At 41.9% G+C, this 21033-nt stretch overlaps 3 protein-coding genes across 3 annotated transcripts in view; 2 read left to right on the top strand and 1 right to left on the bottom strand.

Moving 5' to 3' along the window:
• LOC112070093 (shiftless antiviral inhibitor of ribosomal frameshifting protein homolog) overlaps positions 1-542 on the top strand; it is a 6494-nt gene extending 5952 nt beyond the window's left edge. Inside the window, exons 6-7 of the mRNA XM_070438833.1 lie at positions 187-289; positions 379-542. Coding sequence (XP_070294934.1) covers positions 187-289; positions 379-434 — 159 coding nt within the window. The 3' untranslated portion in view covers positions 435-542. The remainder of the gene's footprint in view (positions 1-186; positions 290-378) is intronic.
• A 12416-nt stretch (positions 543-12958) lies between these two features.
• Positions 12959-14442, top strand: LOC139024231 (protachykinin-like). Its single transcript, XM_070438831.1, has 5 exons — positions 12959-13202; positions 13370-13466; positions 13607-13639; positions 13745-13798; positions 13896-14442. Exons 1-5 carry the CDS (start codon positions 13089-13091, stop codon positions 13931-13933), a joined length of 336 nt encoding a protein of 111 aa, XP_070294932.1. The 5' UTR covers positions 12959-13088; the 3' UTR covers positions 13934-14442.
• A 2556-nt stretch (positions 14443-16998) lies between these two features.
• LOC112070088 (histone acetyltransferase KAT7) overlaps positions 16999-21033 on the bottom strand; it is an 11968-nt gene continuing 7933 nt past the window's right edge. Inside the window, exons 4-14 of the mRNA XM_024137497.2 lie at positions 20538-20777; positions 20276-20358; positions 20040-20126; positions 19753-19851; positions 19353-19463; positions 18685-18870; positions 18454-18543; positions 18207-18347; positions 18026-18119; positions 17643-17896; positions 16999-17043 (exon numbers count right to left, since the gene is read on the bottom strand). Coding sequence (XP_023993265.1) covers positions 16999-17043; positions 17643-17896; positions 18026-18119; positions 18207-18347; positions 18454-18543; positions 18685-18870; positions 19353-19463; positions 19753-19851; positions 20040-20126; positions 20276-20358; positions 20538-20777 — 1430 coding nt within the window. The remainder of the gene's footprint in view (positions 17044-17642; positions 17897-18025; positions 18120-18206; positions 18348-18453; positions 18544-18684; positions 18871-19352; positions 19464-19752; positions 19852-20039; positions 20127-20275; positions 20359-20537; positions 20778-21033) is intronic.

Below are 21033 nucleotides of genomic sequence, written 5' to 3'. Positions count from 1 at the left end.
GTAACACTGTTGATTATGCATGCCAAACCCAAATGCAACAATAGTTCAAAAGTATTTCCCCCATGCCTGTGTCTGTAACTGTGTTTTCTGTTACCTTGTTTACTTTGTCCTTAGAATGTGTATTTCACATGGCCAGTTCATCTACTAACCGGGGCCCTCCACTGACTGTCATCTCTCCCTAGGTAATCTCGCTGTCACCTGTGCAAAGAAGAATATGACCCCTGTCCCTTTATGACAAAATGTGGGGTATTGGAAGAGTTCTGCTGCACCAAATGCACACGCTCTTCAGGTTAAAGCTGGAGCTGTCTGTATCATGTTGATTAAGAAAATTATACATGTGATTTAATCTCTATGCACTTGGTTTGATTTGTCCATCAGAGGCTTTGGGAGGATGGATTTGGGCTCCCCCTGCTACTCCTGTCGAACTCTGGTGATCCCAACAGAGATTCTTCTCCACGCAAGGAGGGGTAAGGAGTAAGTAGGACCACAGAAAAACCTCCCCCCACACAGCTGCCTCGCTGAGGACTGTTACAACAGACAAGGTTAAAACCACACACACACACACACACCACACAACACACACACACACACACACACACACACACACCACACACACACACACACACACACACACACACACACACACACACACACACACACACACACACACACACAACCCACACACACAGGATTCCTGTACAGTGCAATGCACTGTGGTTTGTAGAGTGTGTTACTACAAACAAGTACCGACCAGATGGCGTCCTTTTCCATGTCTGTCTGGCTGCTGGCTCCAGCCAACTAACTGGCCTTGTCTTCCATGCCAGAGCCCCATGTTCCCTGGGACAAGTGTGTCCACCCCCGCGCAGTCGCCAGAGGAACAGGAAGCCTCGCGTGGTCAATCCCAGCTCCATCCAACATCAGCTCCGGCTCCACCGTCAACACCTGCCTGAGCCAAGGAAGCCTGGAGAACCTTACGACTCATCATGGATGACATCAAGAGAGGGAGAGTGAAGAGGACAACACAGTAGTGGTAGGCAGCAGCAGCTAGAGCAGGCACTGATGTTACCAGTGACCAACAGTCGTGAGCAGCTTCCATGCTTCCCAATGTGCTTCAACGATCAGGATATGATGGCTTACCTTAGGTTCACATTCAGGTGTGGCAAGTCACTCATAATAGGCCTACCACATAGTATTGGTCTACTTCCTTTCATTTAAAACCATGAAATACTGTTCAATTTTCCAACAGTCAGATGATATAAGTGAATGATATAACTAGTGTTCACGTTTTGCTTTTGGCTTGTTTATAGCTTATAAGTGTTGCCACGTGTTTGCTGCGCTTTGTTAATGTCTGAAATGACAACGGGAGATTGGACAGCTCTGGCTATGCCGAAATTCTGGTTTACTTTTGGTTCACCTATTCAGGAGTTAGTTTTCTAGTGATGTGTGTGTTCAAATAGATTTGTCAGTATCAACTTGAACCAACAATCATATTATAAAACACAAATAATGCATTTTTGGTTTCCCCCACAAAACACAAATAATGCATTATGAAATTTCACTATTATTAATTTTCAATGACGACTCGGGTTCAAATCAAATTGTATTTTGCCACATTGCACCGAATACAACAGGTGAAAACGCTTACTTACAAGCCCTTAACCAGCAATGCAGAGTTTTAAAAAAAAATATTCAAAATATTCAAAAACGTAACTGTTAACGGCTTGTCGGAAGAAGAAGGTGAGGACCAAGGGTGCAGCTTGATACGTGTTCATCATTTATTTATTCGAAAACGGAACACTAAATACAAAATACAAAAAGGAATAACCGAAACAGTTCTGACAGGTGATACAACACTAAACAGAAATAACCACCCACCACTACCAGTGGGAAAACAGGTACCTAAGTATGGTTCTCAATCAGAGACAACGATAGACAGCTGCCTCTGATGGGAACCATACCAGGCCAAAACATAGAAATACAAACCTAGACATACAAACATAGAATGCCCACCCATCACACCTGACCAACAAAAATAGAAACATACAAAGCAATCTACGGTCAGGGTGGTGACAGTAACACAATAAAAGAACAATAACGAGGCTATATATATAGGGGTTCCCGGTACCGAGTCAATGTGCGGGTACAGGTTAATTGAGGTAATATGTACATGTAGATAGGGGTAAAGTGACTATGCATAGATAATAAACAGCAAGTAGAAGCAGGGTAAAAAGGGGGTCAATGCAAATAGCGTTTGAATACTGTTCAGGGCTTTAAGCTAGAAAAAACTTGGCATTGTTAATCTAGATTTAGGCGAGGAGAAAATCACAGACAATGCCCGTGGATTTTAATATATCACTGTAAATAATTTAGAAGAGACCTGTACAACCAATAAAGCACAGTGTATTCTGTTTGTTTAAGAATTAAAACCCGCCGATCCCTCAATCCTGACTAGTCTCTCAGTCCCTGCTGCTGAAAAACATCCCACAGCATGATGCTGCCACCACCCTGCTTTACCGTAGAGATGGTGCTAGGTTTCCTCCAGACGTGACGCTTGGCATTCAGGCCAAAAAGTTCAATCTTGGTTTCATCAGACCAGAGAATCTTGTTTCTCATGGTCTGAGAATCCTTTAGGTGCTTTTTGGAWAACTCCAAGCGGGCTGTCGAGTCTTTTACTGYGGAGTGGCTTCCGCCCGGCCACTCTACCATAAAAGCCTGATTGGTGAAGTGCTGCAGAGATGGTTGACCTTCTGGAAGCTTCCCCGATCTCCACAGAGGAACTCTGGAGCTCGGGGATCGGGTTCTTGGTCACCTCCCTGATCAAGGCCCTTTTCCCCCGATTGCTCTGTTTGCCGGGCGGCCAGCATTTCTGTTTTTAATTTTTAATAACTAACCTGCAACAATTTCTAAAAACCTGTTTTCGCTTTGTCATTATGGGGTATTGTGTACAGATTGATAAGGATTTTTTTTTTTGTTAAATCAATTTTAGAATGAGGCTATAACTTAACAAAATGTGGAAAAGGGGAAGGGGTCTGAATACTTTCCGAATGCACTGTAACTGCATAACATCAACAACATGCATGCCAATCTTTCCTTGTTGAGGGTTAAAGAGAGATTAAAGTATTCTCTTGTAGTCTTTATGAGAAATATTACTTTGATGAAAATTCCAGATTGTCTGCATAATCAAATAACATACATCTCAGACACCCAAATGTACCCCACAAGACAGGGGACTCGCCACAGTATTATACAGAGCCATGATCGCATGGAACTCCCTTCYATCTCCAATTACTCAAGCAAACATAAAACATTTTTAGGTCATTTTGATAAAACAACATCTCATGGCACAATAGGGACTGTGAAATGACACACACTGACACACTCTAACGCAGTCTAAGGCACTGCATCTCAGTGCTAGAGSCGTCACTACAGGCACCCTGGTTAGATTCCATGCTGTATCACAACCGGCCGTGATTGGGAGTCCCATTTGGAGGCGCACAATTGGCACAGTGTTGTCCGGGTTAGGCCGGTGTAGGCCGTCATTGTAAATAAGAATTACTGACTTGCCTAGTTAAACAAAGTTAAAAAWAWAWAWATATACACACATTCTTTAGTTGTATTGTTTRWATATTGTTGTATTTTACATTTGTGTGATGGTTCTTGTCTAGCAGTGTATCAGTGTTGTGTTACTTGTCGTGTTCTATGTTTTTGTGTGGACCCCAGGAAGAGTAGCTGCTGCTTCAGGAAAACATCATGGGGATCCTAATAAACCAATAAAACCAGCAGTCATTCAGGATTNTTGTTTAAATATTGTTGTATTTTACATTTGTGTGATGGTTCTTGTCTAGCAGTGTATCAGTGTTGTGTTACTTGTCGTGTTCTATGTTTTTGTGTGGACCCCAGGAAGAGTAGCTGCTGCTTCAGGAAAACATCATGGGGATCCTAATAAACCAATAAAACCAGCAGTCATTCAGGATTTTCTGACACAATACATTAATTACCATTYATTTSTATTGGGCACAAAATAATCTGAAACACAACCTAAACAAACTGCAAATGCATCCAACAAGTTTGTAGAGTCACAAGCTTGATGTATTCATTGTTTGCTAGGAATATGGGACCAAATACTAAACTTTTGACKACTTTATTTTTACAATTCTTTGGGGGTGTCAATAATTTGGACCCCTACCTTTTCGAGAAAAAAGGTATTACTTGTTAAGCAAAATCAATATTTCTTTTGCAATTGTATTACTATACAATTATATAATTTCCCACTTTTTTTTGAGCATACAATATAGCTCAGTATTTGAATAATGTATTTTATACAGTCATTATTTCTCAACTTTATCAAGGGTGTCAATAATTTCAGACCCGCTGTACACACTCTTTTGCCCCTGTGAAATAATTTTAGTTTGCCAAATTGAAGCATATGGAAAGCAGTTAGGAGCTTRGAAATGCCTCAGGGATGAATCTATTTACAMGGTTATCTTTTCCCCGAAGAAGGAGTAAAAGTTTATTGCTGATTTATAAATGATCTATAAAATAACKTASTTATATCGTTATTACTTTAATTGAAATGGCATCACAGTATGTGTTACCCTGCTATCTTSATATAATAAACAGAAGGTCGGACTAAATAGCAAGATCCTGCTGARTATTGAATACACAACTCATTCATTGACTGAATACAGTRGCTTGCCATCCCATGTGTGATTTAACACTYCTTATCTTCCGATGTGACAGTTATAGTTTAGTGAAAAGGGGTTGACTTGATTATAAAGCCCACAGTGCGTCAGTAGTTCACCACACAGTAGCTAGTGGTGTGGAGAGGAGATGAAGGCAGATACCTCTCAGTGACTCGCTCTTTAAAAGACAATTTCCTAACAGGGTGTGGGTGTACCTCACAGCTCAGTCTGGCAGGTAGTGAGATCTCTACCCATCTGTGACACACAACACACGTTCTGAGAGTGGCAGGTGTCGTGTCCGATACAGGCAACCCCGACCCAATTAACTGACGTGATGCTGATTCGAGTTTAACTGCTTTTCCATCAGTCGAGACTTTAGAGAAACATGCCTCAAAAGACACATGCTGGTCTCTCAGGCCAAATTGATTGAGTCAATCCATTCATTGAGGGAAAAGCCCAGTCATATGAGATGCCGCTATTCATTGGGAAGCCTCTTACTTACAATGATACCAGTCATATGGAATGCCCGTATTCATTGGAGTAAGCATTCCTTTACTACATGATACCCAGTCATATGAATGCCGTATTCATTGGAGTAAGCTCTCTTACTACACTGATCCCAGTCATTAGAATGCGTATTCATTGGCGTAAGCTCTCTTACTACATGATGCCTCCAGTCATATGAATCCGGATCATTGGCGTAAGCTCGTCTTACTACATATACCAGTCATAGTGAATGCCGTATTCATGGGGAGTAAAGCTCTCTTACTACAGGATAGGCCCAGTCATATGAATGCCGGTATTCCATTGGAGTAAGCTCTCTACACATGATCCCAGTCATCATGAATGCCGTATCAATTGAGTAAAGTCTCTCTTTACTACCAGGATACCAGTACAATTGAAATGACCGTATCATTGGAGTATAGCTCTCTTACTACATGATCCCATCACTATGAAATGCCGTTTTTATTCATTGGAGTTAAGCTCTCCTTACTACATGATTCCCAGTCATATGAATGTGCCGTATTCATTGGGTAAGCTGCCTCTTACTACTATACCCAGTCATATGAATGGCGTTATCATTGGCGGTAGGTGCCTCTAGCTAGCATGATAGCCGGCAAGTCATGGTGGAATGCGGTTCGAGTTGGAGTAAGTGTGCTCTGTACTACGATGACAGATGAAGCATGCTTCATTGCGTAGCACTTTAACTGCCAGTAATATGCCGTTCAGTAGCCTTCTAATGTGCCAGTAAGAACGTATTGCATTGGAGAGCTCTGCTTATCATATGACCAGATGTGTTAGTGTGCAATTAGTGTTTGAAGTAATATATTTTGACTTAAAATAAGCTAACCCTTGAATAGTAGGTGTCCAAACTTTTTTGACTGGTACTGTAGTGCAAAAATGATATAGCAACTGATGAAGACAGCTTGTCTGTCGAAACGTTGGTGATTAGGTTCCTGGAAATGAGTGCGTCTGCTCCTAGAGTTGTCTGCTCCTTTTTCGTTTTTCAAGTGTTTATCTCGGGCAGCCAGCACCTAAACACGTGTGCCGTTTCTGTTCGCGTCTCAGATAGCAACCAGGATTCCCTTGCTACGACAACGGAATTACAGGATAGTTGTAGCCCACATTACTGTAGAGACTTATGAGCCGCGATGAAGATGGTGGTGTTGTGCGTTCCTTTGTCTAGAATTCATTATGGAACAGAAGCAGTCTATTATTACCTGTCCGTCTTGGAGAGTGTGACGTGGTTCCTCTCATCAGGGGACACTCAGAATCATCTGAGGACCTCCTTAGATCAACATTCCTTCAATCCAGCCTTGTCTAGTCTGGTCAAGCTCATCTCGATCGTCTCTCATGCCTCGGAGACCTTCGCCGTCATCACTTCGCACGCCTAAACAGCGGCCAGAGGATGTCTGACTACTCAATCACGCACAAGAGTGTCAAGAGAAATTGTTGTTACGCTCACTAAATGTCTTCTGTAGATGTTGCCTTGATGAATTGCATTGGATATGCTAGGAAAGCAACAATGGTTACAAGCAATGAATGTTTTGTTAAACATGAAATAATACCTTGATAGTTGATGGTGGACTGGTTAAACTGTATTATTGACATTGTCCAGGGAGTTATGTGAAAGCCATGGTTCGCAGTTATAAATTGGTTTCGGACTGATGTTTAGAACCCGGTCGAGACTTTTTTGTCAACCCTTGGTGAACATAACTCATAAAACAGTCAAATACAATCACATGTGCGTTCCACAAAGTTCGATTTTGGGTCCTTTACTTGTTCATTTAATCACACTGGCTCAAAAAAATTAAGGAACACTAATAAAACACATCCTAGACTCTGAATGAATGAAATATTCTTATTAAATACTTTTTCTTTACATAGTTGAATGTGCTGACAACAAAACTCACACAAAAATGATCAATGGAAATCAAATTATCAAACCCATGGAGGTCTGGATTTGGAGTCACACTCAAAATTAAAGTGGAAGAACCCACACTATACAGTTGATCCCAACTTTGATGTAATGTCCTTAAAACAAGTCAAAACGAGGCTGCAGTAGTGTGGTGGCGCTCCACGTGCCTGTATGCCTCCCTACATACCGCGCTGGGCTTGCTCCTATGAGGTGGGAATGGTCTCCTGAGGGATCTCCTCCCAGACCTGGACTAAAGCATCCGCCAACTCCTGGCAGTCTTGGTGCAACGTGGCGTTGGTGGATGGAGCAGAGACATGATGCCGCAGAGTGTGGCTCAATTGGATTCAGGTCTGGGAACGGGGGGCCCAGTCCATAGCATCAATGCCTTCCTCTTGCAGGAACTGCTGACACACTCAGCCACATGAGGTCAGCATTGTCTGTGCATTAGGAGGAACCAGGGGCCAACCGCACCAGCATATGGTCTCACAAGGGGTCTGAGGATCTCATCTCGGTACCTAATGGCAGTCAGGCTACCTCTGGCGAGCACATAGAGGGCCCCCCAAAGAAATACCACCCCACACCATGACTGACCCACCGCCAAACCGGTCATGCTGGAGGATGGTTGCAGGCAGCAGAACGTTCTCACGGGTTGTCTCCATGACTCTGTCACGTTCTGTCACATGTGCTCAGTGTGAACCTGCTTTCATCTGTGAAGAGCACAGGGCGCCAGTGGCGAATTTGCCAATCTTGTGTGTTCTCTGGCAAATGCCAAACGTCCTGCACCGGTGCTGGGACTGTAAGCACAACCCCCACCTGTCGGACGTCGCCCTCAGTGTACCACCCTCATGGAGTCTGTGTTTCTACCGTTTTGGAGCAGACACATGCACATTTGTGGCCTGCTGGAGGTCATTTTTGCAGGGCGTCTGGCTAGTGCCTCCTTCCTGCTCCTCCTTGCACAAAGGCGGAGGTAGCGGTCCTGCTGCTGGGTTGTTTGCCCTCCTACGCGCCCTCCTCCACGTTCTCCTATGTACTGGCCTGTCTCCTGGAAGCGCCTCCATGCTCTGGACACTATGCGCGACACACAGCAAACATTCTTGCACAGCTCACATTGATGTGCCATCATGAGCTGCACTACCTGAGCCACTTGTGTGGGTTGTAGACCTCCGTCTCATGCTACCACTAGAGTGAAAGCACCGCCAGCATTCAAGTTGACCAAAACATCAGCCAGGAAGCATAGGAACTGAGAAGTGGTCTGTGGTCACCACCCTGCAGAACCACTCCTTTATGGGGGTGTCTTGCTAATTGCCTATAATTCACTGTTGTCTATTCCATTTGGCACAACAGCATGTGAAATTTATTGTCAATCAGTGTTGCTTCCTAAGTGGACAGTTTCATTTACAGTTGTTGATTGACTTGTGAGTTACATTGTGTTGTTTGAAGTGTTCGCCTTTAGTTTTTTTGAGCATGTTATTATAGCTCCACAGATACATTATTAGACTGTATTAGTGATTTAAATACTCTGATGGCTCACAACTTCCCCCAGCTGTGGTACTTATTGTTGGAGCCAAAGCATAGAGAGAGATATAGTTGCACATTTTTCACATTCACAGGCAATAAAGATAAAACAAAAGGTAAAAAACCTAGGTTTTATTTTAATTCTGAACAAAATATCAAATCACACATTAGGAATGTGACCAAAATAGCTTTTACCACCTGAGGAACATTGCCAAGGTGCGGCCGTTTCTCTCTCAGGCTGATACAGAGAGATCATCCATGCTTTTATTACAAAAGTAGCGTTGACTACTGTAATGCTCTCCTGTCTGGTCTACCAAGAAAGCCATTTTCAACTGCAAAACATACAGAATGCTGCAGCACGGGTACTGACCAAGACCAGTCAGAGAGCAACATTACAGCGGTTTTAAAGGTTCTGCACTGGCTGCCTGTGAGTTTTAAGAATTCATTTTAAGATTCTTTCTCTTGGTTTTTAAATCAATCCACAATTGTGCACCCCAATACATGTCAGAATGCATTTTAAAGTTATTTTTTTGTTTTAAACAACCCCCAAGGGGTAAGAAAGGGTCCCTCAGGTCCTCTGGCACTGGCCTTTATACTAGTCCCAAAGCCGTAGACCAAGAGGGCATGGAGGCAAGCCTTGTTACTGATGTCCCAGCCTCTGGGAATAGGCCTCCCATAGAACATGAGGGGGGCCGAAACGTAAGAACACATATTAAAAGCGATGGTTAGAACATCTTTTTAGCTTTGCTTTTCCTTAGGGTGCTTTTTAGTTGTTCAGTTTGTGTCATTCTTTAGTTTGTTTATCTGACGTTTGTTGTGTAGTAAATATTTCAGCTTTTATTTTCGTAGGTTATTCATWATTTTTTCCTGTAAAGCACATTGCGTTGCATTCCATGTCTGAAATGCTTGATTTCATTTGATTTGATCGGTGGAACAGGAGAGATAACACTAGGGACTAATCATGCTCTCCCTCAGGAGCGTTTTAGTTGGCAGTGTGACATTCCAGACCGAAGGCTGAAGTGTTGAGAAGGAACTGACATAAATTCTCATCCTAATTTCCTTTAAGTCAATCTAACCTATGCATTCCTCGGTAACTGTAATAGAAATGACTGACATGTATCGCCCAGGTGGGATGACTTTTCCATTAGGTCCAATTCTAGGAACACTTTTTTACCCATGAATACCCYCAGTTATAAGATGTCGCATGTGTGGGTAGGGTTGTGTAACAATCCAAATTAGCAGGCTAATTTCCGAATGAATTACAATAACTAATAAAGAAGCTTTCAAGTTGACGACAGATGTTGAAAACTTGAAGACTAACATTCTTTATTGCTATCTATTGCTCTTTGTAGATGGGTTGCCTGACAACGTCACAAAAATGATGTGCGCGCATCGATGGGCAGAATGCTGTGTGTTTTATGATTCTGAAAGGTCAGATAGCTGGGATAAAACTGCTAAACAAGATGGCTGCTATGTCTCCATCTAATTTGCCTGATCTATTGAGCTGTGCTAGATATGATAAACACAACACAGCTATGTTACCAAAATGTTGTTTCAGTTATACGGCTGAAACAAGACTGTAAAACAAAAAATAAAGATGACTAGACTAAACATTTATTTCAGTTTTTTATCTTCCAGAAATATGTTATTATCTCCTGATGACGTCCACAATGTCCATTGATACCGACCCTTATGACTTCAATGGAGAATGATTTTCAAATGGGTCTGATTTTCAATGCAGCTTGATTACAGACATTTCTATCATGTCATTCTGGCAGGTTCTATATAACCTCTCACCTGTATCAATCGTTCTACTTCAATGATACATTCATTTTATTACATACACCTTTTTTGTTTTTTATCAATCATATTAAAAAAGTTAATCCTGTCAAAGACGCTAAGTTAACTTAACTTCCCAGCCAGCCTCATCTTCCTGGCACATATTCACACCTCTAGCAACATGCCTGAGATTGACTGCCKACTCAGTGAGACCTGCCATTTCACTGAAACTACCTCTGTGGCCTGGGTAGGATTGAGCTGGATAGAGCAGCAATCTCATTTTACAGATTCATCCCTAGAGTTGACCCCAATGTCCAAAAAGACAATGAGGATATTAGGAACCTTTGTGACTGGCTGGGATATTGAATGCAAAACACGTGKCTATGTGCTGATTGAACYRCTCTTGTCACGCACATCCAATAGCACCTGTACTTCAGCCTGGAATTGGTCCATCTATCATTAGAGGGATGATATAACCAACATGTGTGTAGCATGTTATTTTGTTCTTTCTTGTGGTGTATATCCAGCCTGTATTTTAATGTATGTATTGTATGTGTGTATTAACATAGACCTTAGCCTATGYCTGCTATGTGACGCATGCCATAAAACACATGGAAGATGTAGGCCTASATGCTACATGCAGATCTGCCAACAGAGGCGTCATTCCCATAAGGGGCACAGGGGCACGTGCCCCCTCAGATGTGTCCTGGGAAAAAAATAACATKACATGTTTTTGTTTAATTTGTTGTTATTGTTTCTCTGTAATACTACTAGACACCTACATATGTATGATGTTAATTTGAGGGAGTTTACTACAGCAGGAAAATAATCCTGCAGCAATAGGAAATATTATGTGGATTATAATTAATGCAATTTTTGTAAGGGATGAGACATTTTTTGTAATGGACAATCAAGTCTGTTATTTCAAAGTGGAAATGACAGACTTCAGAAACTTTTTTAAACCTGAAATACACTACAAGTTTTACATTTCCAAGTTTTACATTTTGCATTGCAGGAAAGTTATGCTGCAACAGTTTTTGGAAGCAAACCCCTCGATTTCATCCCTACTTTATATCGGCATCGAACATGTCACCCTCCCTAGAAGAGGGGGTGACCTCGACAATTTATTGTTAAAACGAGAGGCTGCCTGGATCTTTAATTTAAAGACCCTTGTTCCCTTCGGTCTTAACGTAGACTTTTATCTGAAGCCATTCTTGTGATTATTGTGATTTTGCTATTGTAAAAGTTTTGTAGGCCTATGTAGCCAAATTGTATCTATGATCGTATGCTATCCATTCATGTTTTTGGTATGTTTTTTTTATATATCTGAGAATTAACCAATGATATCAGGCCACACCTGTGTGTGTCCTTTGACACTATGTAAAGACAGCTTGTCTGTCAAAACTTTGGTTATTAAATTATTGCATCTGAGCTCCCAGAATGTGCGCCTGTCCTTTAATTTTTCAAGTGATCAAATTAAGATCCTACATCTGTAGCAATTTTATGAAGTTGGCTTTAGCTAGCCCAGATACACAATCTCCCAACCTCATAACTAGCTACCAAGAAGAAATTTCAGGCTATCAAGTTAGAGTAGCTTGTCTAACTATCTCAGCTGGCATGCCTGCTGGCAAGGTTGGTAGACTAGAAAAGTAAGCAATTACTAAGTGTACTGAATAAGACTCATTCATTTCAATATTTTACTCAGATTTTAGTAGAAATGCAAAGTAGCATATTTAGTTTCTTAAATKAGAAAAAACACCAGTCAGTAGGATACAGACAGCTCAAGAGGTATGATTAGATATGCAGAAAAATAACCATGTTGTTTTTACATAGAACTAAGCATMATGCTTATGGCTCTAGATTGCAGAAGAAAAGCTGTTTCAGRTGTTTGAAAAATGCTAAATTCTCCAAATTGGCAAATAGCTGAATTATTGGTGATAATGARCAAAGCAATGTTATACATTCCTAATTAATGACATAATTGCATTCTGGGTTTATTTTGTAAATGAGCTTTTATGATTTTATATTTATAGCCCTTCTCTGGCCCACCCACCAGCCATCCTCACATACTTTGTGCCCCCTCAGGTTTTTAGGTTGCACGACACCCCAGTCTGACACAGAGATATAAAGAGTGAAATTACCGAATAAGAACTGTTAAGATATAAGAAACTTTTTTCAATAAATATATTCATTAGAGAGGGTTTGATTTGTCCAACATTGATGCCATTAGCATTTTTTCACCAAGTCAACTGCAACTGCAATATATATTTCTTCAATAAATCATTGCTTATTGTGCTAACTCAATAGTACTCACCTCTGAGTGTTCTKCCCTTATTGGATGATAATTTATCCAGAGGTAAACATGGGTTGATGGGTTGAGAAAAACAACACATGCATCATGAGAAAAAGGTCAGATAGCTTTAGACAATCGTGAGTTTGCTCACCAGTTGCGCACAAAGCTATGTCAAAACCAATATTTATTCTCATAAAAATGCACATATGATGCTTATGGAGAGAGGGGCGGAGCAAAACATTGGAATATAAATTGACCGCAGCGCTACGGATTGACAGGCACACGAGAGAGACCACACTATAAAGACCGTTACAACTTTGGCTTTGCTTAATAGATATCTGTTTGTTTCATACAGAAGAAACACCTGCTGCCTATCATCTATTTCCTCAAATTTACCGACATGGACGTTTTAAAGTTTGTGGTTTTGATTGTTGCCGTGTTTGCGCAGGTATACGGTGCCCTGGGAACCCCAACCAGCGACGATGGAGATATTTGGTCGATTGAAAACTGGCAGGTAAAACGCACATCCCTCTTCTGAAGTGCATATMTAGTTGGTTAGCAGCGAATGTTGTAGCGTCCTGCTGCGTTCAAGCTATTATTTTTAGGTTTCACGTTTAGGACATCTTATATGGCAATGGTTGATAGAAGGCTTCTTTATTGACTGTTACAATATTGTTACAGAGGGATCCGTTGGAGAGTGGCTTGGCCTTCCGCGTGGCTGACCTTATCAAGAGGTCCAACTCGCAGCAGTTTCACGGACTCGTTGGGCGAACCTCAGGTCAATTCAACTTTCATATCTTTTGATTTGGTCAGTTTTTTTTTGGGGGGGGGGGTCATAGTAAAATGAGCCTGTAGGCTATAATTTATAGAAATTATAGAAATTTGAATGAATTAAACACATTTCATTTCCCAATTTAGGAGTCCCTCAACCGATTAAACTGGGGCAGAAAAGTAGGTTTTTCAAATTTGAAAGCATTATTAATTGGCYTGCTTTGGGCTATAGCCTATATTATGTACTTCTCAAATAAAATAAATATTGTGTGTGTGTTTCATCAGGAAATAAAGGAGACATGTATATTGGACTCATGGGTCGAAGGTCCTCAAGTGGAGGTAGAGTCAAGCACCTTACCAGATGATAAATATGTTAGCTATCATTCTTCAGAACAATTTCAATCTAATATATTTATTCCATATTTGTTTTTTCCAGAGTCACAAGAAGAATGGAACAAGCCCCAGTATTACTAGAGATGAAGATATAACTTGATTGTTCAAAGTTACTGTAATAATCAATGTTGCTCAAATTATTAATCTAGGTCAAAGCAATCCAATACGTGCAACAAAGCTTAATTGATGTAACATAAGTAAGGAATGTGTAATAAGGGTCAATAATTATTTGACCCATGTGTTTAARCGGCGTCAGGGATTTGCTGCAACTAATTTACATTTTATGCCTTCCTTAACTGTATCATTCTGTACTCTTTGCAATACAAGCCGCAGTATTTTTGGGGGGGGCATAATATTAGATGGATTGTTGTGCATACAAACAGGTATATTTGTCTAATTTAAGATAATTCACACATGTCCCATCACTGAGARCATTACTGAACTTCAAGATTAATTAATATTGAAAAATTGTTTGCTTTTCTGTGCTTCATATCAAATGCTGATAATTTGTCAGTGAACCTCTACACATCTATGTGGCAAAGGCTCAATGCTGTTCACATTTCCTTAATAAAAACAATTTGTTCAATCAAGTCCACTTTTTGTAGTGTTCATTTGCTTTCAACTGTCTAGATTTACCAGATTGGTGCAGGTCATGGAGCGGAGATGAAACCACTAGACTGATCCATGCACCCGAGACAGCAACACATTGCAGTGTGTAGTGGCAATTGGTTGGGGAAACAGAGGATGCTGCCCAAGAAAGTTCAGAAAGAACACCTTGCACACAGGATCAAGACATTTGAGTTTAGATTTATTGGAGAGGAAGCAAGTACAAAAGCAGGTGCRCACAACTTATCTACATATTAATGCTGTACAGAGGTACTACTGTGTAGCTACAGTGGTCTACTGCTCTTTTGATAGCTTACTGAAGAACAAATTCTTGAATGAAGGTGAACATTATGACCACACACACTGGTTTCAGGTAAACCCAGCTGTTCTGGAGTTGCTTTCTATAGMTGCCATGACTGGCACAGGAGGAAGCATCAAGACAACACAGACCACAGCAACATGTTGGGTGGCAAAATATGAAAGGCAGAGGTAAAGGAAAATTGTTTTGGGGAAATTAACAGTTGACCTGTTGTAGCAGTGTTTTCTCAGGTTCCAATAAAATATACAGTGAAATGAGCTGCAAGTTGACCTGCTATAATACCTACTTTGTGTGATGTTAGGCCAAGTTAGCATCGATTCATGCCAAAGATGCTGATATTATACAGACTCTTTGAAGAACCATGAACTTTGCAACTAAATCAAAATCATACCCCAAAATATAGTGGACAGTGTACAATCTAGTTTCAGAGAGTCAAAATAAGGAAGTAAACAATCTGATGGGCAGGTATATTTCAAGGCCTGTTACTTAACATTCAAAAGCAGAAGGAATGAATAAAGCCTGACTGGCCCAAAACTATTTTAACATGCAATTTAAATTGGACATCCAACACGAGTGCTTCAATTCTGAAAATAATCATAACACCATATTATTGGAGTATTACTTTCTTAGTTGGATCCATTGAAATACATTTTGAAATATGGACGTGAAATATACAGTATATTTGGCAGCCTTGAAGAAATACCTCCTCTCAGATTCTGAGCTTGTTTTGTTTCTCCCCTATGACAAACATATACACAGATCAAATAGCTTATTTTTTTTAAACACACAAGAACCCAGAAACACAACTGAATAAAAATTCTAAACAAGGATTAACACTATTTCAGAATGACAGTGAAGTTTGTCAATCCTTTACGATGTTAGTAAGAGTTAACTTTTGACATATGGTCAGTAAAGGCCATTTCTTCTGCAACTATAAAGATGTGCACTTTATATATTTATTGCCCTATTGTGGCTATAAATTCTTGAGATGAGGGCCATAGGTTGCTGTGGAACTCGGAATCTTTATATATACACACAGCAGATGGAGGTAATTTCTGGTTTCATCCAAAGTATATGCACAATCAGTCTAGCAGTCAGTAACATTTGCAGCAATTCAAAATGTTGGTGAAAAACATCCATTATTTTATCCTTATACACAGACATAAAATGGGTTGACCACAACGCAAAACTAATGGTCTCTTTTGCTGTGTACTACATGCATTTGCTTGTTCCTCTGCAACATGTCAGAGAAAATCTCTTCTAATGACACGTTCAAATCTAGTTCTCAGTACGGCTAGGAAACCAGTCCTGCACATTTTAAAAACTTTCTTCAAATATACTTTGTCTTGCCAAACCTGTACTATAAAATCTTCTCTCTATCATTTAAATATATTGACAGCATGACTTGAACTTGACATCAAATTCGTACTTCGGCCTCAGACAGAGCCTGACTGAGAATTCCAGTTATTTTCCTCCTCCTTCTCTCCCAAAGTGTTTACTTGTGCACTCTTCCTYGTGGATTTAAAAGGAATGGATTGGGGTAAGGAACTTCCTCCAGCCAACGTTTTCACCAGTCCGATGCTTTTAAATACTTGAAAGAGTGCACACTGTGGAGAGAAGGGGAAGAAAGGGAATTGGCAATTTTTCAGGAAGCCAAATTTAAAATAGCTTAAAAAAAGGACATTAGCCAAACAGCTTAAAACAGTGTAAAACCAAACAGAAAGTTTAAAAAAATTCAAAAAAAATAAAAAGTTAAATAAAAAGGTTAAATAAAGCTCAAACCAAACAGAAACACTAAAGACAATCAAGACACATGGATACTTGTTGTGTTACCTCAAACCCCCTCCCAGAAGATCAGCTATATTCCCAATACGTACTAACTGGACTGCTCACTAGTTTAATACGCTTCTACTGAGAAGTTGTGTGAGGAAGCTAGGGTCTGGACTTCCAAGCAACCCACCATCAGTATTCTCTTGAAATATTATGATCCTACTAACTTAGCTCTGGTTAGGACTCTCAATAAATAATGAAATCATAATTCTGCACTCACAGTGTACTGATTCAAAAAAGTTGTTTGAAGAACTATTCTGAATAGTGAGCTTTGAACGGCAGGTCCGTGGGTTGAGAGTTGGCGTGGTATGGTGTTAGGGGGGAGGGGTGTCCCTAATGTTCCTTTAGGTGGGGTCCACTTTAAGGCGGTGGGTTTCAATAGCCTTTGCTGCTAGCCACGCTTGGTCTCCTTGGCTTCCCAGTCGTCGATTAGGTCCTGGAGGAGATAGTAGCAATGTTTAGCCCAGAAAGCCAAGGTTTGTCACGCTCCTTCCAAAACCTGTTGAAGTTCTCCCTCAGGAAGACAATAAAAAAGGACAGACAGTGGTATAGATGGAAACTAGACAATGTTGCCACTTTTCAACCCATTAATATTTAGCATGTTTCAGCTTATTTTATTTATTCATACACAAACTACACAAGCATAGGCAAACTGTCTGACACGGTAAGAAAGAGAAACAAAGCCAAATAAAAAATAAATTAAAAAAGCCCTCTCCTGAGGGGAAAACGTCACTTCTACTCAAAATCCAATACCAAAGTTTCTCCAGACTTCCAATAGTAAAGTCATCGGTGTGAGATTTGGAAGGATGGCTCCGTGAGCGTTAGTAAGATGTTAGCAACTGCTAGGCTCAATGAAATAAGTTGGAATTTCCAAGAACAAAACATCGAGACTGAAACTGAACGTCTAAAATGATAAACCCAAACCCCAACTAATCCACATTAGTTAGAGAAATGTCCTGCCGTCATACTAAATCAGAACTTGTTCCTTCGGCTGATATAAAGAATAAATATATGAAGAAATGGTAGGTGACATACCTGTCTCTTCAAGACCAGGTGCTTCCCTTTCCAGTACTTGAGCATCTGGAGGGACTGCAGGGTGCTGACGATGTCCACTGGGTTGACGGCTGTCTCCTGGCTGATCTCCTTGATGGAGATCTCCTTCCCCTGGAACTGGTTGAGGTAGCGCAGCAGCACCTCCTTCCAGTAGGACCTGTAGCTGATTAGGCCCAGGTCTGAGAGGGGCCGCTCTGGAGAGCCCACCTTCTCCTCCACCTTAGACAGTAGGTAACCTGGGAGAGGGCAGACCACACACAGGGTTACACAGAGACCAGGGTTAGAGAGAAACCAGGACCAGACACGGGGTTACAGAGAGRTCAGGTAGAGTYACAGAGAGACCACARGGTAGTGGCTGTACTCACTGAAGTCAATCAGCATCTTTCCGTAGCCCTGCCTCATGTACTGTGGCATGGTGAGGATACAGGAGACATTGTAGTTCAGGAACGAGTTCTTCTCCTAAAATGGGAGGGCATAGACRTTTTGAGTTTGAGAAAAGCAGTTTATAAATAAAACGTAGCATTATAACTACGACTGACTGGTTACCTTTGAGAAGTAGCCAACAAGATGGCAGCCGGTGTTGTCAGCCTCTGTCATGACGTAGAAGAGGAAGGGCTCCACGTCGTAGTATAGGGTCTTGTGGTCCAGGAAGAGCTTAGCCAGAAGGCACAGGTTYTGGCAGTAGATCTGTGGAYGATAGGGTCATTTAGCAGGGYTATGGTCAGAGCAGGGTAGTCAGAACATTCACAAGGCAGGATAACATAACATTCCTGGGACCCCAGCAATCTCTCACCTTGTTCTTTTTACCGTCCACYTCAAAGACGGAGATGTTTCCCTTTCGATAGATCTCATCCCCTGGTGGGTGTTTCCAGACACACTTGGCCTGTACAGGGGGAGGGACRGCACCGATCATCATACAAAAACYTATTSAGAACTGAGATCCACTCTGAAAYGTCTGAATCCATCCATAAAGAACAATCAGAAAACACCGGAGAAACTAATTGACATGCACCAACATTCTCACCATGTGCCGGCGCAGGATGGTCAGACTCTTCATGTACTTGAGGCAGAACTCACACATGTAGAGGCGTCCCAGGCGGGCGTACTCCTCGGGGTAGGGCGAGTGGTACCAGGTGTCCAGCTCGTAGCGGCCAAACACAATGGTCTTGATCATGTTGCTGCCCTCCGCCACCTGGCCCTGCAGCTTCTCCTGCACCAGGCGGAGGACAGGGAGTGGGGACAGAAAAGAGAGGAGGAAGAGAGAGGTTTGACCAACGCAGCGAGGGAGAGGKGCAGGCAAAACGCCACGGGAGGAGAACTCATTACTCTCCGTGGAAGCGACCACGGAGAATGCGCTTTAATTTGGAAAAAAAGGTTAGAAATGTGTGTGGAAAGGATAAGAGAGAGCTCTGATTTGGAAGACTGAAAGGGGAGGCTCTTAAAGATATTGGCTAGAGTAAATCTAGCTCAAAGAGAGCGAAGAAGAACTTCTCCATAAACTACCCGGTCTTGTAACTGACAACACCAGACAGTGTGAGAAGCCAGATTACCCAGAATGCTCCCCGTCTGGCACTGCCCACCATAAACGGTGAGAGCAGGGTGTCGACTGGGCCCAGTCCAGCCAGTCACTAGTACAGGCTCAGGAAAAGAAAGAGGAAAATGGGAGGAAGGGCGATGAGTTCTCTCTCTTACAAGATCCTCCGAAGCACGTGCCTGGGCTTTTCGAAAGAGCTCCAGGTCGTAATCACTTGTGATGTTCTCCAGGAGGGGCTCTCGGTTGTTGCCGTGGGACTGCCGGTGATCCTGGGACATCAGAGAGGGAGAAGAAGCCTTTARCCTCAGAACAATCAGCACATCTCTTCAACCGGACACATTATTTACCTTCAACATATCTGTTGTCCGAACAGTTGTCAAACTGTGCTTGCGAGACACTTTTTAATATTGCAAGTATTATATTTGTTTACGTTTCGTATGGGATAAGAGTGTATTGCAACGCGTAGGCTACAAGGAAGCTTTTTCTTCTGGCACTAATGGAAATGGGTAGTTTTTTCATTCCTAGAGTTTGGATTAGAGGTCAGATCATCACACTCACCATGTACTGGTCTTTCTGCTCTTTTGGCAGACCCGAGTTCCTCTTCTTCCTCATTTCCGTCACCTTCTCCTTGTACCTCATCTGTCTCTCCGTTGGGGCCTAATCCATTATGCAATGTTATGATATTGCCATGATACTGCCTTTAAATCCAAATCCTAATTTGCGCCCTATTTGATATTGCCTTTCTTGAAACATTGACTGCAAGGAGAGACAAATCCAAACCAAAAACAGTAGCGTAGTGATAAAATGAGATGGTTGACCAAATGAAAGGCCCAGGATCATAGTACCTGGTGACGGGTAGCGTGTCTGTTCTCATCCTGCCGGTGGGACAACGTCCGCTCCTCCACCTGTTTGTCACGAGAGGAGGCCCTCGTCTGCGAAGAGAATTCCCATTTGGTAAGCGATCCCTACTAAAGATATGCCTACAGTATGTTGTTTTATTAAGTAGTAGGCAGACAGATTTCAGACACAGTCCAAGAATCCCACACCTCAACACTAAAGCCAACTTCTAAGGTAGATTTACCTTGCATTCATCTACAGAGAGGTTGTGGAAGAGAGGGCAGCCAGATATTGAGAAGTGCCTCTCATGTTTCCCTGTCAAATGGCCTGAAAAACGAATAAAACAGAGAACGTCAAATGAAACCAATGCAGAACATAACAATTAACAGTGTGTGTTTTGCATGTGTAGCGCTCTGAGGTCCACATTGCACAAAAAGTCAACTATGTAAATAAATGTCCTGTCCTCATTGACGGTGGAGCTGACAGTTAAGAATGAGATCATTTACCCAGGGAGTTGCAGCCTGGTGTAGGGCACTTCATGTTGAAGTTGTAGCTCTCGTGGAAGCGGCGGCGCTTGGGCCTGTGGGAGAGGTCGCTGCCAGAGTCTTTGAGTGACAGCTCCTTGGCCAGGCTCTCGTCATGAGAGGCGTTAGGGCTGGACACGTCAATGTCCGACTCCGATGAGAGGGCGTTCCCTGTTGGGGTRCGGGGCGGAGACTCGTCCTGGTCTGCTGCTCGCTTCAGGTCTGGAAAAGCCAACGAGGAGAAGAACACATGTAAAGGAATTGTTATACTCACAAGTCCGACAGACACCTCACATTGTTTTATTTTACCTTTATTCAACTAGGAAAGTCAGTTAAGAACAAATTCTTATTCACAATTACGGCCTACCCCGGCCAAACCCGGACGACGCTGGGCCAATTGTGCGCCGCCCTATGGGACTCCCAATCACGGCCAGTTGTGATACAGCCTGGAATCGAACCAGGGTCTGTAGTGACACCT

This window comes from Salvelinus sp. IW2-2015, unplaced genomic scaffold (genome assembly GCF_002910315.2).
Source record: "Salvelinus sp. IW2-2015 unplaced genomic scaffold, ASM291031v2 Un_scaffold1216, whole genome shotgun sequence".
Classification (NCBI taxonomy): domain Eukaryota; kingdom Metazoa; phylum Chordata; class Actinopteri; order Salmoniformes; family Salmonidae; genus Salvelinus; species Salvelinus sp. IW2-2015.
The sequence above is the reverse complement of the archived record's forward strand: the minus strand, read 5'-3'. Positions and strand labels throughout refer to the sequence as shown.

What these genes read in the sequence shown, in the direction of transcription:
- LOC139024231 (XM_070438831.1), top strand. Translation starts at nt 13,089, where the DNA reads ATGGACGTTTTAAAGTTTGTGGTTTTGATTGTTGCCGTGTTTGCGCAG. An exon ending in GATTAAACTGGGGCAGAAAA is followed by an intron (nt 13,640 to 13,744) that starts GTAGGTTTTTCA and finishes GTGTTTCATCAG; the next exon opens with GAAATAAAGGAGACATGTAT. An exon ending in TCGAAGGTCCTCAAGTGGAG is followed by an intron (nt 13,799 to 13,895) that starts GTAGAGTCAAGC and finishes TGTTTTTTCCAG; the next exon opens with AGTCACAAGAAGAATGGAAC.